Genomic DNA, 13,563 nt, shown 5'->3' with positions numbered 1-13,563 from the left:
TTTAAGGCTAGTGGGTGTGGCCAAATGTCATATAAGCATGTGTGTGTGTGTTACCTGGTGACGGCAGGTGATTTGAGGATGGCGGTCATGATGGTGCTTGAAAGAGGAGGCAGATCTGTTACGCTCTCTGGAGTCGTCAATTCTTCAGGATTATTAATCTAAACGCAAGAAGGAAAAAAAAAAAAAACACCCCTTACTTAAATCTTACTGTGTTGTAGGAGTGAAATTCACAAAGGTTTGTTATGGTTTAGACTTTTAAACCACGGGTCTTCTTTCTAGGGTTGTGAGATTAACTCCGTTTCATGTCACAAACGCTCACTGGTTAAGACAACATCAAGCCCATTTCATACAGATATTATCAGCCAACATGTGGCTTTGCTGCCACTGTGAGTCACATTAGTAGATGGACGTCTACAAAAGAAGTTGGGACGGTGTGGAAAATGCAAATGAAAAAAGGAAATCAGTGATTTCTAAATTGACTTTGACTTGTATTTCATTGCAGACAGAATGAACCCAAGATATTTCAAGTTTTGTTGTTCATTTGTTAATATACAGCCATTCCTGTGTTTCAGTCCTGCAACACATTCCCAAAAAAAAAAGTTGGGACAGGGAAATTTCGGGCTCGTAATGAGGTAAAACAATTCAATAATGATGCGATTTGAAACAGATGATTATAATCATGACCTGGAACAAAAACGGGCCGAGGATCTCCAGTTTGTCCACAAATGCATGAGAAAATTATTGAAATGTTTTAAAACAATGTTCCTCAAAGAAAGACAGTAAGGGCTTGGATATTTCACCCTCTATGGTGCATAATATCATTAAACGATTCAAGGAAGCTGGAGGAATTTCAGTGCATAAAGGGTAAAGGGGGGGGGGGGCGGCACGGTGGTGTAGTGGTTAGCGCTGTCGCCTCACAGCAAGAAGGTCCGGGTTCGAGCCCCATGGCCGGCGAGGGCCTTTCTGTGCGGAGTTTGCATGTTCTCCCCGTGTCCGCGTGGGTTTCCTCCGGGTGCTCCGGTTTCCCCCACAGTCCAAAGACATGCAGGTTAGGTTAACTGGTGACTCTAAATTGACCGTAGGTGTGAATGTGAGTGTGAATGGTTGTCTGTGTCTATGTGTCAGCCCTGTGATGACCTGGTGACTTGTCCAGGGTGTACCCCGCCTTTCGCCCGTAGTCAGCTGGGATAGGCTCCAGCTTGCCTGCGACCCTGTAGAACAGGATAAAGCAGCTAGAGATAATGAGATGAAAAAGGGTAAAGGGCTCAAGCCTAATCTGAACCCCTGTGATCTCCGATCCGTCACTGCATCAAGAAACGTCATTTATCTACAGCTGACAGAACCGCATGGGCTCGGGATTACTTTAACAAACCTTTGTCAAGCTACAATACAGAGTTACAATCCACAAACACCTGTTAAAACTTTACTGTGTAAAAAGGAATCCTTATGTTAACTGTATCCAGAAGTAGTGCTGTTGACTTCTCTGGGCTCGGAGGCGTCTGGGACGGACCATCACACAGTAGGAACGTGTACTGTGGTCAGATGAATCAGTATTCCAGGTCTTTTTTGGAAGAAATGGACACTGTGTGCTCTGAAGACAAAAAGGATCATCCAGACTGTTACCAGGAACAGAAAGACGGTAAGGGCGGCATGGTGGTGTAGTGGTTAGCACGGTCGCCTCACAGCAAGAAGGTTCCGGGTTTGAACCCAGCGGCCGGCGAGGGCCTTTCTGTCCGGAGTTTGCATGTTCTCCCCGTGTCTGCGTGGGTTTCCTCCGGGTGCTCCGGTTTCCCCCACAATCCAAAGACATGCAGTTAGGTTGATGTGAGGCAGCCTTGGGCTGAGGTGCCCTTGAGCAAGGTACCGAACCCCTGACTGCTCCCCGGGCGCTTTGGTGTGACTGCCCACTGCTCTGGGTGTGTGCGCGTGTGCATGTGACAAATAAAGGTTTCTTTTTTATAAGTCCAAAAGCCAGGGTGTGTCATGGTATGGGGTTGGGTCAGTGCCTTTGGCAAAGGTAACTTACACTTCTGTCTGTGATGGAGCATTAATGCAGAAAAGTACAGAGATTTTGGAGCAACATCTGCTGCCTTCAAGATGACGTCTTTTCCAGGGAGATTTCAACAAGACAATTAAAAAAAAAAAAACAACAACAACCCACATTCTGCTCACATTACAAAGGCGTGGCTGTGGAAGAAGAGGGTGTGTCCCCTCTGTCCCCAATCGAGAATGTGTGGAGAATTTAGAAATGAAAAATATGACAGTCATGACCGTGGACTGTTACACACCTTAAGAACTGTTTACAGGAAGAACGGGACAAAAATAACACCTGAAACACTTCATCACTTGGTGTCTTCAGTCCATAAACATCTTTTAAGTGTTGGGAGAAGGAACAGGAATGTTATAAAGTGGGAAATGATTTACTGTAGCAACTATTTTTTTTAACCATGTTGCAAGAATCAAAACTGAAATGTCTTCATTTAAAAAAAAAATAAAATTCATGAGTTAAAACATCAAATAATGTGATTTTATATTATTTTGAGCGCAATACAGGTCAAAGACTACTTACAAATCATTGTTTTCGGTTTTAATTTCAACTTCAATATACCGTCCCAACTTTATCTGATTGGGAGTTGGATTTAGAAATTCAATACAATTCATGTACTGTAAAAGTACATAAAGCTAATTATTATAATCAACACCTGGTTTTCAATCATTTCGAGATCAGTGTGTCCTGCCTGTCAGTTTCTGTACATTTTTCTGTATAGTCCTTTCTGGATATATACTTAGTTTTACAGTACTGATCAGCTCATCTGTTCTCGTTAAGATCGAGACACGAGAAAAGCTGGCATGCAGGAAAAGTTTGCAGGAAAAGAAAAGACATTACATACAACAATTGATTTAAAAAAAAAAGTAGAGATGTAATCTCTTCTCGTGTCTCCATCATACGTAAAACAAACGAGTGGCCTCTCACACCAGGGTTCGACATAAACGGTAGTCCGACTGTCCGCGACAACTAACGCTACGTTCACACTGCAAGGCTTAATGCTCAATTCCGATTTTTTTGTGAAATCCGATTTTTTTGTGAGGTCGTTCACATTAACAAATATATGCGACTTGTATGTGATCCTCAGTATGAACGAAAAGCGACCTAAAAGTGTTCCACATGCGCATTGCAGGATACGACGACGTCACACGCAGTGAGCATGGCCAGTGTTTACGGAAGTAAAACCGCCCGGTTGCGGTATGACCCATCCAATCTAGCTTGAATAGCTGCATCCCCCCCAAATGGAAATCAGCTCCCTAACCTCTGCGTCCTTCCATTGAGAAGATTCAGAACCTTCACAGCCCGAAGCGTCCCTCGCATTGATGTCATGCGCAGGGGCGCAGATACGTTTTTTGAACTGGGGGGGACAAAAAACTGGGGGGGACAAAGCTGCCAGCAAACCAACCCCAACCCCGATATGCCTGTCAAACTTGTTGTGGGTTACTATAGCAACCAAGCTCAAGCTCGCAACCTGTGCAGTCTGCGCAGCTCAACCAACCGAATATCAGTCTTTGTTTTGTTTTATGTGAGTTGTTGCAACTATGTATACACTGCTGTGCACCTCAATAAACCGAATGGTAATTAGTCTTTTGATTTTTCCATGAGGTTTGCCTTATGCAAAGAAAGACAGCATAGACGTTTTTTCCTCCCTATAAGTGGGGGGGACCGAACGAAGTGAATTTAAATCTGGGTGGGACGAATCCCACCCGTCCCACCCTCTATCTGCGCCCGTGATTATGCGCCATGTTGTTGTAACTTTTTTTGAGAGACCCGCCGCCTACTTCAGCGCAGAATAGTGACGTTTGTGGCTTGTTGATGACGTGTAAGTCGGATGAATGCGACCTGGCGGTTCAGACTGAAGTCGCATATGAAAAGAGCGGATAGGAATCGGAATTAGGACCACATATCCAAACGGCCTGGGTCGGATTTGAAAAAATCGGATCTGTGTCGTTCATATTGTCAATAAAAGATCGGATACAGGTCACATATGGGCGAAAAGATCGGATTTGAGTCACTTCAGCCTGCAGTGTGAACATAGCCTACATGTTTGGTCAAATCCGCATCTCTCCTGTCTGACGGGACGAGTCGAATATTTGTTTCATTTGCATCATTTTTATAGTAATTATTCCAGAGTTACATCGATAAAGTTCCAACAAAACTAGTTCAATCCCTTCAGCGATCCGGCGTGTTATTGTTTACAAAATTCCAGGGAAGCTGAGAACAGCAGGGGTGTGTGTGTAAAAATAACCACAACGTAATATCTAATCATAGATCATTAGACTCACTGAAATCAGAGAAATGTCGATCATCATCATCATTTAGTCGAGCTAGCTCAGACAACCATCCTATCGCGCCATCCATTACGATCTTGCATCAAGATCGGCAGATCTTCAGGTAGGCAACCGGTGTCTCTACATAGGTGGTCAATGTACGTGGTGGCTGGTCTACCAGCCCAGTTTTGGCCATGATGAGCAATCCATAGCAAGAGGTCACTTGCAAGCTCGTTTTGCTCGCCAGCAGTGTCCAGCAAAACGCATTTTACGCTCACGTAAGGTACTTCAGGGATCGAGCCATAGAGCTGTGCTTTGGTGGGATGTTGTCTCCAAGAGATATTAAGGACAGCTCTTAGCATCCGAGTGTCAGTGCCAACGAGTTTGGATTAGAGGGTGGGCGGCACAGTGGTGTACTGGTTAGCACGGTCGCCTCACAGCAAGAAAGTTTCGGGTTTGAACCCAGCGGCCAGCGAGGGCCTTTCTGTGTGGAGTTTGCATGCTCTCCCCGTGTCTGCGTGGGTTTCCTCCGGGTGCTCCGGTTTCCCCCACAATCCAAAGACATGCAGTTAGGTTGATGTGGGGCGGCCTTGGGCTGAGGTGCCCTTGAGCAAGGTACCGAACCCCTGACTGCTCCCCGGGCGCTCTGGTGTGGCTGCCCACTGCTCTGAGTGTGTGCGCGTGTGTTCACTGCTTCAGATGGGTTAAACGCAGAGGATGAATTTCACTGTGCTTGAAGTGTGCATGTGATGAATAAAGGTTTCTTCTTAAAAGGTTGCTTCTATTAGTCAAAGTCCAAGCGCCATACAACAGGACTCATTCTACTGTGGTGCGATTTTAGGTCATCAGATAGATCTGATTTCCAGACTATTTGCATTTTGTTCAAGACTGCCCAAGCTTTAGCGATATGAGATTTCACATCATGTTTAGTGGAGTTAATTTTGCTTCCGAGATATGTCAAGGATTCGACAGCTTTGATTGGTTCTCCTGATAAAGACTTTACTGAACCCTGCTGCTTGAAGCTTACGTGCTCCGTTTTAGAGGCATTAACATACAGCATTTTCTAGGAGGTGTAACAGATTTGCGGCATTTGAGATGGTATCAGCCGTGGGTGCTAGGTCATCTGCGTAGTCAACGTCAGTCAGCTTTTTGGCGGGATATCTGCTAGACTGTCTTTCAGATAGTTCTGTGTTACTGTGCTTATCAAGAGACGTTCTCGGAACATCAAGTGTGATAACAAATAGGAAAGGCACTAGTGTGTCACCACTATGTCGATCAAACGCCTCAATAAAATAAATATCTGTGGTGAGACTGTTTCAGGGGGGTTGCAGGCAAGCTGGAGCCTATCCCAGCTGACTACGGGCGAAAGGCGGGGTACACCCTGGACAAGTCGCCAGGTCATCACAGGGCTGACACATAGACAGACAACCATTCACACTCACATTCACACCTACGGTCAATTTAGAGTCACCAGTTAACCTAACCTGCATGTCTTTGGACTGTGGGGGAAACCGGAGCACCCGGAGGAAACCCACGCGGACACGGGGAGAACATGCAAACTCCACACAGAAAGGCCCTCGCCGGCCACGGGGCTCGAACCCGGACCTTCTTGCTGTGAAGCGACAGCGCTAACCACTACATCACCGTGCCGCCCCCATGCCCAACTTGTTTTCTTTAAATTAGTTTATGCTCCCCGGCCACTTTAAATAGATCCCTGTTCTTGGCTGCAGGAGTGGAACCCAAAGTGTTCTTCTGTCTGCTGTTGCATGCTGAGATGCTTTTCTGCTCACAACGGTTGTAAAGAGTGATTATATGAGTTAATGTATCCTTCCTGTGGGGGGCTCAAACTAATGTGATCTCTGACCTCTCTTATCAACAAAGCATTCGTTTCCACCAACAGAACTGTCACTCGATGCTTGTTTTTTTGTTTTCCGCACCATTCTGTGTAAACTCTAGAGACTGTTACGTGTGAAAACCCCAGGAAGAGATCAGCAGTTTCTGAAATACTCAAACCAACACCAATGCCACAGTGAAAGAAAAAAAGTCACACTTCACTGTGAGATCACAATTTTTCCCGTTCTGATGTTTGAACATTGTGAGCATTAACTGAAGCTCTCGCTTTGCATCTGCGTGATTTGATGCATCGAGGGATCGGCTGATTACAGGACTGCATCAAACAGCGGATGGATGAGGGTTTCTAATAAAGCGGCCAGTGAGTGTATACTTCAGATTTTACTGGATTCATCAAGTTTTAACTTTATTTCCTCCAGAAGCTTTGAATCTGGATGAATCTAGCTCTTAAAACTGCAGATCAGGTAATGGGTTAGAAAACACACACACACACACACACCGTTTACTGAAAGCAGAACGATGATCATAACTACACCTGCTTTCTGATAAACTTTGTTCATCACTTTCTTTTCACTGAACTAGTAAATACAGAGGAATAATAAAAAGCTTACGGTCAGGACGAGTGAAAAATCTCGCTGCTTTCCCCCCCTTTCTTTCTATGTCTGAAGAAGCGCCGTTTAACTGAAAATAACGGCTGAAATATTTCCGTCATCCCGAATTAACGATGGCATCAAACACACACGGAGAGATTTTATTCCACTTTACTCATCTCCAAAAAGAGAGAAATCAATTGTGTGCATCTTGAAAGCTTGAAAACTGAGACAACAGATGACTAACGCAAGATTAGGAAAGGGGGCAGGGCTTACAGCAGGTCAGTGATTCCCTGAGAGTTCATACTCCAACGCAAAACACGTAAAGATAGAAAAGGATGCATTTCTCTCTCCATTATTTAGATGAGTGATGGAGGATAATTAGGCTTCTGAGCAGCGCAATAAAATGATCTGATGAGTGGTTTTCATCTCCGTGTTCTCCGTCGCCCACGCTGCAGGTTAACACGACAGCGAGGAACAGCTGAAGAACGAGCCAATTTACCGCGAGGCGATGAGAATAAGACGCATCCGAGGGGAATTAAAGACGACTCGTTTCGTTCTCGCCGCCTGTCGTTTCGGCTTTGTGAAATTCATGCGGAGGCGTGATTTTACAGATAAACTGAGGAACGGTGGCCTCCATCCCTCAACAAAACAATAACAAATATCAAAACCCGCTCCGTCATGGACCCAGCTGACAGGAGAAATGAAAACCGTCCCGACACCATCATTAATACATCATCGGCTCTGCGACACACACTTTAATTATTCATGAATATTAATGAACCGGGAGCAAATCAATTCATGACAGAATACATTTCATTTCCTCACAAACTCAAATATAAATAAACAGATTTATATAAAAATAAACGACTGTCCTGAAAGGGACTCTCTCTCTCTCACACACCTTCTGCAGAGTTCTGCTGATGTCGATGATGATGGCGGCGCACAGAGACGAGAAAATCCCAGTCATGACCTCTGACCTTTCAGACAATAACTGAGTCACCAGCAGGAAGTTGTGCAGGGTGTCGCCGGAGGAGCAGCACAGCTACACACACACACACACTTTAAAAGGTCAGAAATTAAAGTAAGTAGTTTCTCTCTCTTGTAGCTCGGGGGGAGGGACAGAAACAGACAGAGAGAGAGAGAGAGAGAGAGAGAGAGAGAGAGAGGGAAAAGATAGTGACAGACGGACACACAGACAGGGAAAGAGAGCGACAGACGGACACACAGACAGAAAGAGATCGACAGACAGACAGGGAAAGAGAGCGACAGACACACAGACAAAGAGACAGAGCGACAGACGGAAAGAGATCGACAGACAGACAAACAAAGGGAAAAAGAGTGACAGACAGAGAGAGAGAGAGAGAGAGAGAGACAGACAGGGAAAGAGAGCGCAACAGACACACACAGACAGGGAAAGAGCGCGACAGACGGACACACAGACAGAGAAAGAGAGCAACAGACGGACACACAGACAGGGAAAGACAGCGACAGACGGACACACAGACGGAAAGAGAGTGACAGACCGACAGACACACAGACAGGGAAAGAGAGCGACAGACAGACAGACACACAGACGGAAAGAGAGCAACAGACACAGACAGGGAAAGAGAGCGCGACAGACACACACAGACAGGGAAAGAGCGCGACAGACGGACACACAGACAGAGAAAGAGAGCAACAGACGGACACACAGACAGGGAAAGACAGCGACAGACGGACACACAGACGGAAAGAGAGTGACAGACCGACAGACACACAGACAGGGAAAGAGAGCGACAGACGGACACACAGACAGAGAAAGAGAGCAACAGACGGACACACAGACAGGGAAAGACAGCGACAGACGGACACACAGACGGAAAGAGAGTGACAGACCGACAGACACACAGACAGGGAAAGAGAGCGACAGACGGACACACAGACAGAGAAAGAGAGCAACAGACGGACACACAGACAGGGAAAGACAGCGACAGACGGACACACAGACGGAAAGACAGCGACAGACGGACACACAGACGGAAAGACAGCGACAGACGGACACACAGACGGAAAGAGAGTGACAGACCGACAGACACACAGACAGGGAAAGAGAGCGACAGACAGACAGACACACAGACGGAAAGAGAGCAACAGACACACAGACAGGGAAAGAGAGCGACAGACAGAAAGAGATTGACAGACAGAGACACAGAGTGACAGACAAGAAAAGAGAGCGACAGACAGACACAGACAGGGAAAGAGAGCGACAGACAGACAACACAAACAGAGACAGGGAAAGAGCGACAGACAGATACACAGACAAAGACAGACAGAGCGACACACAGAAAGAGATCGACAGACAGAGAGACACAGAGCAACAGACAGGGAAAGAGAGCAACAGACAGACAACACAGACAGACAGGGACAGAGCGACAGACAGACAGAGAGACACACAGAGACGCACAGACAGAGGGAGACAGAATGACAGACAGGGAAAAAGAATGACAGACACAGACGGAGAGAGAGAGAGACAGACAGAAACAGAGAAACAGACAGGGAAAGAGAGAGACAGACACACAGACAGACAGAGATAGAGCGACAGACAGGGAAAGAGAGAGAGAGACAGACAGACAGAGAGAGACAGAGCAACAGACAGACAACACAGACAGAGACAGACCCTGTTACTCACCTCCTGACCCTCCTCTTTGTCTTTGCGTAGACGGTGTGCCATGACCTCCAGAACTTTCTGGAAAATGTTGGCGATGATGCGCAGTATGACAGACAGGTGGTCTTCCTGTCCCTCGGCATCATGGGAAACGCTGTTCTGAGCCACCTCCGTCAGCAGGGACAGAAGGACAGGGATACACACGTAGCCTTTCTCTGAAAGGGACATGGACACACACACACACACAAATATTGTCATGACAACAGCTAACTTTTACAGCTGAATGTAATTGTTACCTAGCTAAGGGACGATATGGTTTAATGATGACCTCACTCACCAGACAACAACACGTAGGAGCAAAGCTGTAGCACGTGGTCATTAAAATTACCGTCTCCCAAAGCGACCTGCACTGCGTCCCTACAGACAGGGAGACAGATCTGTCCCGAGAGAGACAGAGAAATTAAGAGGAAAAGCAGGAGAAGAACAGGGAAGAAGAGGAAACGATGAGAAGTGCAGAGATGCATTCTGACCTGGTGTTTTATTCTGAGTTGTTGAGGAATGAGATATGATCGAGTCGTGTTTAAATCGAACACCGGTGTTCATACGCAGAGTATTGTTTATGTTGATTTAAACCTGTTCATGATTTCCACATCACTATATAACGGGTAATAACACTGATAATCATCCTCGCTCCCACTTCTGTTCCAGTGCCTCTGGTGTGTTTTAGAGAGCCTTCTTTCCCCTCATGACGCAGCTGAACCACCCACCCACCCGTCTCACACCCCGACAGAGGGACGTGGGTGCTGCTATTATCAGAAACACCAACAGGAACAAACACAATCACGTCTGTACTGATTCGTGGGCAACAACCGAGGAAACAAACCAAGCCATGAGTAAAGGAAAGCAGCTAAAAGGTGAGAGAGAGAGAGAGAGAGAGAGAGAGAGAGACAGGACACTGCTGTGAGAGTCCAGAAGAGTCTGTGCTACGGATACCTCACTCACCTCCACTATTCTCCTGCTCAGACTCAGCTGCTGCTCAGAGGCACTGTCGCCAGGGGCAACCAGGAAGGGGAGGACCCTCTTCTCCACCCAGTCCATGGATTCCTCAAGCATGGTCAGGAAGCTCCGCCCCTCCGGGTGCTGACAGACAGGAGGACGGCGTGTTAGATCAGATCAGATCGATGAATGGTACAGACAGCTGGTGTTACTTTTTAGGAGACAGATAGACAGACGGGCAGGCAGGCGAACAGGAGGAGAGAATGTAAGCGTGATGTAAATGTTGTGATGCTGTAGCAGAGACGGTAATGCCAGACGGACGGATTTGACAGACAGACAGAGAAATAGACATATTAAGGGTTTGAGAGAGATGGATGGACAGACAGATGGAAAGGCAGCTTGATCGAGAAAAGACAGACAGACAAATGGAAAGACAGACAATGGTTTGAGAGACAGAGATGGACAGACAGACGGACAGAAAGAGATGAACGGACAGATAGATGGAAAGACAGACAGACAGTTATATCGAGAGATGGATAGACAGACGGACAGACAGACGGTTTGGTACAGACAGCTAGCCAGAGGGTTTGACAGACAGACAGAAACACAGAGAAATGGACAAGTGGAGGGTTTGACAGACAGACAGACAGGTAGTATACACACTGTGAATATGATGGTAAAAGCCACTACAGAAATGTCTCCATTTATAATACAGGAATAATAAAGAAAGAAATAAGAGGAATAAAGAGAGACTGACATGTGTGTGTGAGAGAGAGAGAGAGAGAGAGAGAGAGAGAGAGAGAGAGAGACTCACTTTGTGCTGGAGGTGGAGGGTGAGACGGGTGTGTAAGCCGAAAGCTCGGAGTGCCGTCTCTGTGGCCGCCTCACTGACCCCACCCTCACTCAGAGAGGAGTACAGCACCGCCTACACACACACACTGCAATTATTTATTCATCATCATAATCATTGCATTATGACATAGTATTTACTGCTGTGTTTTTAAATGTTTTCTTTCATGTTGGAGTGTGTGTGTGTGTGTGTGTGTGTGTGTGTGTGTGTGTGCGCGCGCTGTTGACCTTCCAGGCATGGAGGGCTGTGATCAGGGGTGTGAGCTGATCCACACTCAGACTCAACACACTGGCCCGAGTGTGAGGCCTCGACAACATGTACTCCACATAATTCAAACCCAAGTCTGGCTTTGCCTCCTGCACCGGCTCCTCAAACTGCACCCTCCGGGGGTCAGGGTCACTCTCACCCTCCTGGGGACACAGACAGACAGACACAGAGAGAGAGAGAGAGAGAGAGAGAGAGAGAGAGAGAGAGAGGAGGACAGACAGAGTGAGAGAGAAGGAGAGAGAGAGGAGGACAGACAGAGTGAGAGAGAGGGAGAGAGAGAGAGGAGGACAGACAGAGTGAGAGAGAGGCAGAGAGAGAGACAGAGAGAGAGAGAGAAACAGAGAGAGGGTGAGAGAGAGCACGGAGGGGGCAGACAGAGTGAGAGGAGAAAGCAAGAGACAGAGAGAGAGAGAGAGAGAGAGAGAGACAGAAACAGAAACAGAGAGAGGGTGAGAGAGAGAGCACGGCGGGGGCAGACAGAGTGAGAGGAGAAAGCAAGAGAGAGACAGAGAGAAACAGAGAGGGTGAAAGAGAGCACGGAGGGGGCAGACAGAGTGAGAGGAGAAAGGAAGAGACAGAGAGAGAGAGAGAGAGAGAGAGAGAGAGCACGGCGGGGGCAGACAGAGTGAGAGGAGAAAGCAAGAGAGAGACAGAGAGAGAGAGGGAGAAAGTGAGACAGAAACAGAGCAGGAGAAGGAGAGAGAGATAGGGAGAAGGAGAAAGAGCGCGAGAGAGAGAGAAGGAGAGAGGACAGACAGAGAGAAAGGGGAGACAGAGAGTGAGAGAAAGGCAGAGAGAGAGAGAGAGAGAGAGAGACAGAAACAGAGAGAGGGTGTGAGAGAGAGGGCGCAGAGGGGGCAGACAGAGTGAGAGGAGAAAGCAAGAGAGAGATGGAGAAAGTGAGACAGAAACGGAGCAGGAGAAGGAGAGAGAGATGGGGAGAAGGAGAAAGAATGCACGAGAGACAGAGAAGGAGAGAGGACAGAGAGTGGGGGAGTGAGAGAGAAAGAGAGGAGGAGAGAGAGGAAGAGAAAGGCAGAGAGAGACAAAAACAGAGAGAGAGTGAGACAGAGAGAGAGGGAAAGGAAGAGAGACGGGGAGAAGAAGGAGAGAGAGTCAGAGAGAGGTTAAATATTCCTACAGAACTGTAAACACACAGAGTGTTCTCTCCTCAAGCCTGAAAGTGAAGTGTGTACCGTGTTTAGGGGCGTGGCCTCGGTCAGCCACTGCACTGCCAGGTCCAACACGTGGCTCACCTGACCCCACCCACACACACACTCGATCAGCTGACTGTACAGGGACGCGGGAGAGCCGCTGTTCATCCTCCTCAACTGAGCGGATACTTTACTCCTGTCTCACACACACACACAGGGTGAGAGCCGTGAGCATGCAGTGTAAATGTTATGCAAGAGCTTCTCTGTGTGTGTGTGTGTGTGTGTGTGTGTGTGTACATCAAACAGACCGGAACGCTGGAACAGTGGATGCAGGAAGTAAAGATGCCAAGCGGATAAGTGCAGCTGTACATCGCTCGTCCTATCTCACACACACACACACACACCATAAATATACAGTACATATTTGACATGAGAAGGAACCAGTTTTCTCGACTCTAACACACACACACACTCGCACTGTGAATCGTCAGTGCCCTCTAGTGTCCTGAAACAGGTTTTGGTATTCTCTAGAAAAAAATTCAGGACTTTCCATCAGACCATAAATCAGTCGGGTCCTAATTTAAATATTTTAAATGAAGTATTCGGTTATTCTGATTCACACGTCAATGTAAACACAGTGTAGTTGGAACTGAATTAAGAAAATAAACAAAACAGGCTGAAAATCGTCTTTTTTCTGACCCTCAAGTGTCCTGTCTCAACAGTACGAGATGTAAAGGTACGGAAATGTACCAGGTATCAGGAACGAGCATTAAAGGAGCTCCAAAAACGAGGAGTCCGAATGCAGCGCTCGTTAAACCTGGACACGCCTCGACACGGAAAACATGGGCGGAGCGGTGAGGACTGGAGGCAGAGCTTATGACTGAGGCCCTG

At 47.0% G+C, this 13,563-nt stretch overlaps 1 protein-coding gene across 1 annotated transcript in view; it reads right to left on the bottom strand.

Moving 5' to 3' along the window:
* The window catches only part of ncapg2 (non-SMC condensin II complex, subunit G2), a 40,828-nt gene that overhangs the window by 7,285 nt on the left and 19,980 nt on the right, over nucleotides 1–13,563 (bottom strand). Inside the window, exons 16-24 of the mRNA XM_060915615.1 lie at nucleotides 12,981–13,051; nucleotides 12,715–12,868; nucleotides 11,479–11,661; nucleotides 11,216–11,326; nucleotides 10,408–10,545; nucleotides 9,743–9,842; nucleotides 9,430–9,620; nucleotides 7,663–7,803; nucleotides 55–158 (exon numbers count right to left, since the gene is read on the bottom strand). Of these exons, the coding sequence (XP_060771598.1) occupies nucleotides 55–158; nucleotides 7,663–7,803; nucleotides 9,430–9,620; nucleotides 9,743–9,842; nucleotides 10,408–10,545; nucleotides 11,216–11,326; nucleotides 11,479–11,661; nucleotides 12,715–12,868; nucleotides 12,981–13,051 (1,193 nt within the window). The remainder of the gene's footprint in view (nucleotides 1–54; nucleotides 159–7,662; nucleotides 7,804–9,429; nucleotides 9,621–9,742; nucleotides 9,843–10,407; nucleotides 10,546–11,215; nucleotides 11,327–11,478; nucleotides 11,662–12,714; nucleotides 12,869–12,980; nucleotides 13,052–13,563) is intronic.

The sequence above is a fragment of the Neoarius graeffei genome, chromosome 1 (assembly GCF_027579695.1).
Source record: "Neoarius graeffei isolate fNeoGra1 chromosome 1, fNeoGra1.pri, whole genome shotgun sequence".
Classification (NCBI taxonomy): Eukaryota; Metazoa; Chordata; class Actinopteri; order Siluriformes; family Ariidae; genus Neoarius; species Neoarius graeffei.
This window is presented reverse-complemented; position numbering and strand designations above follow the sequence as displayed.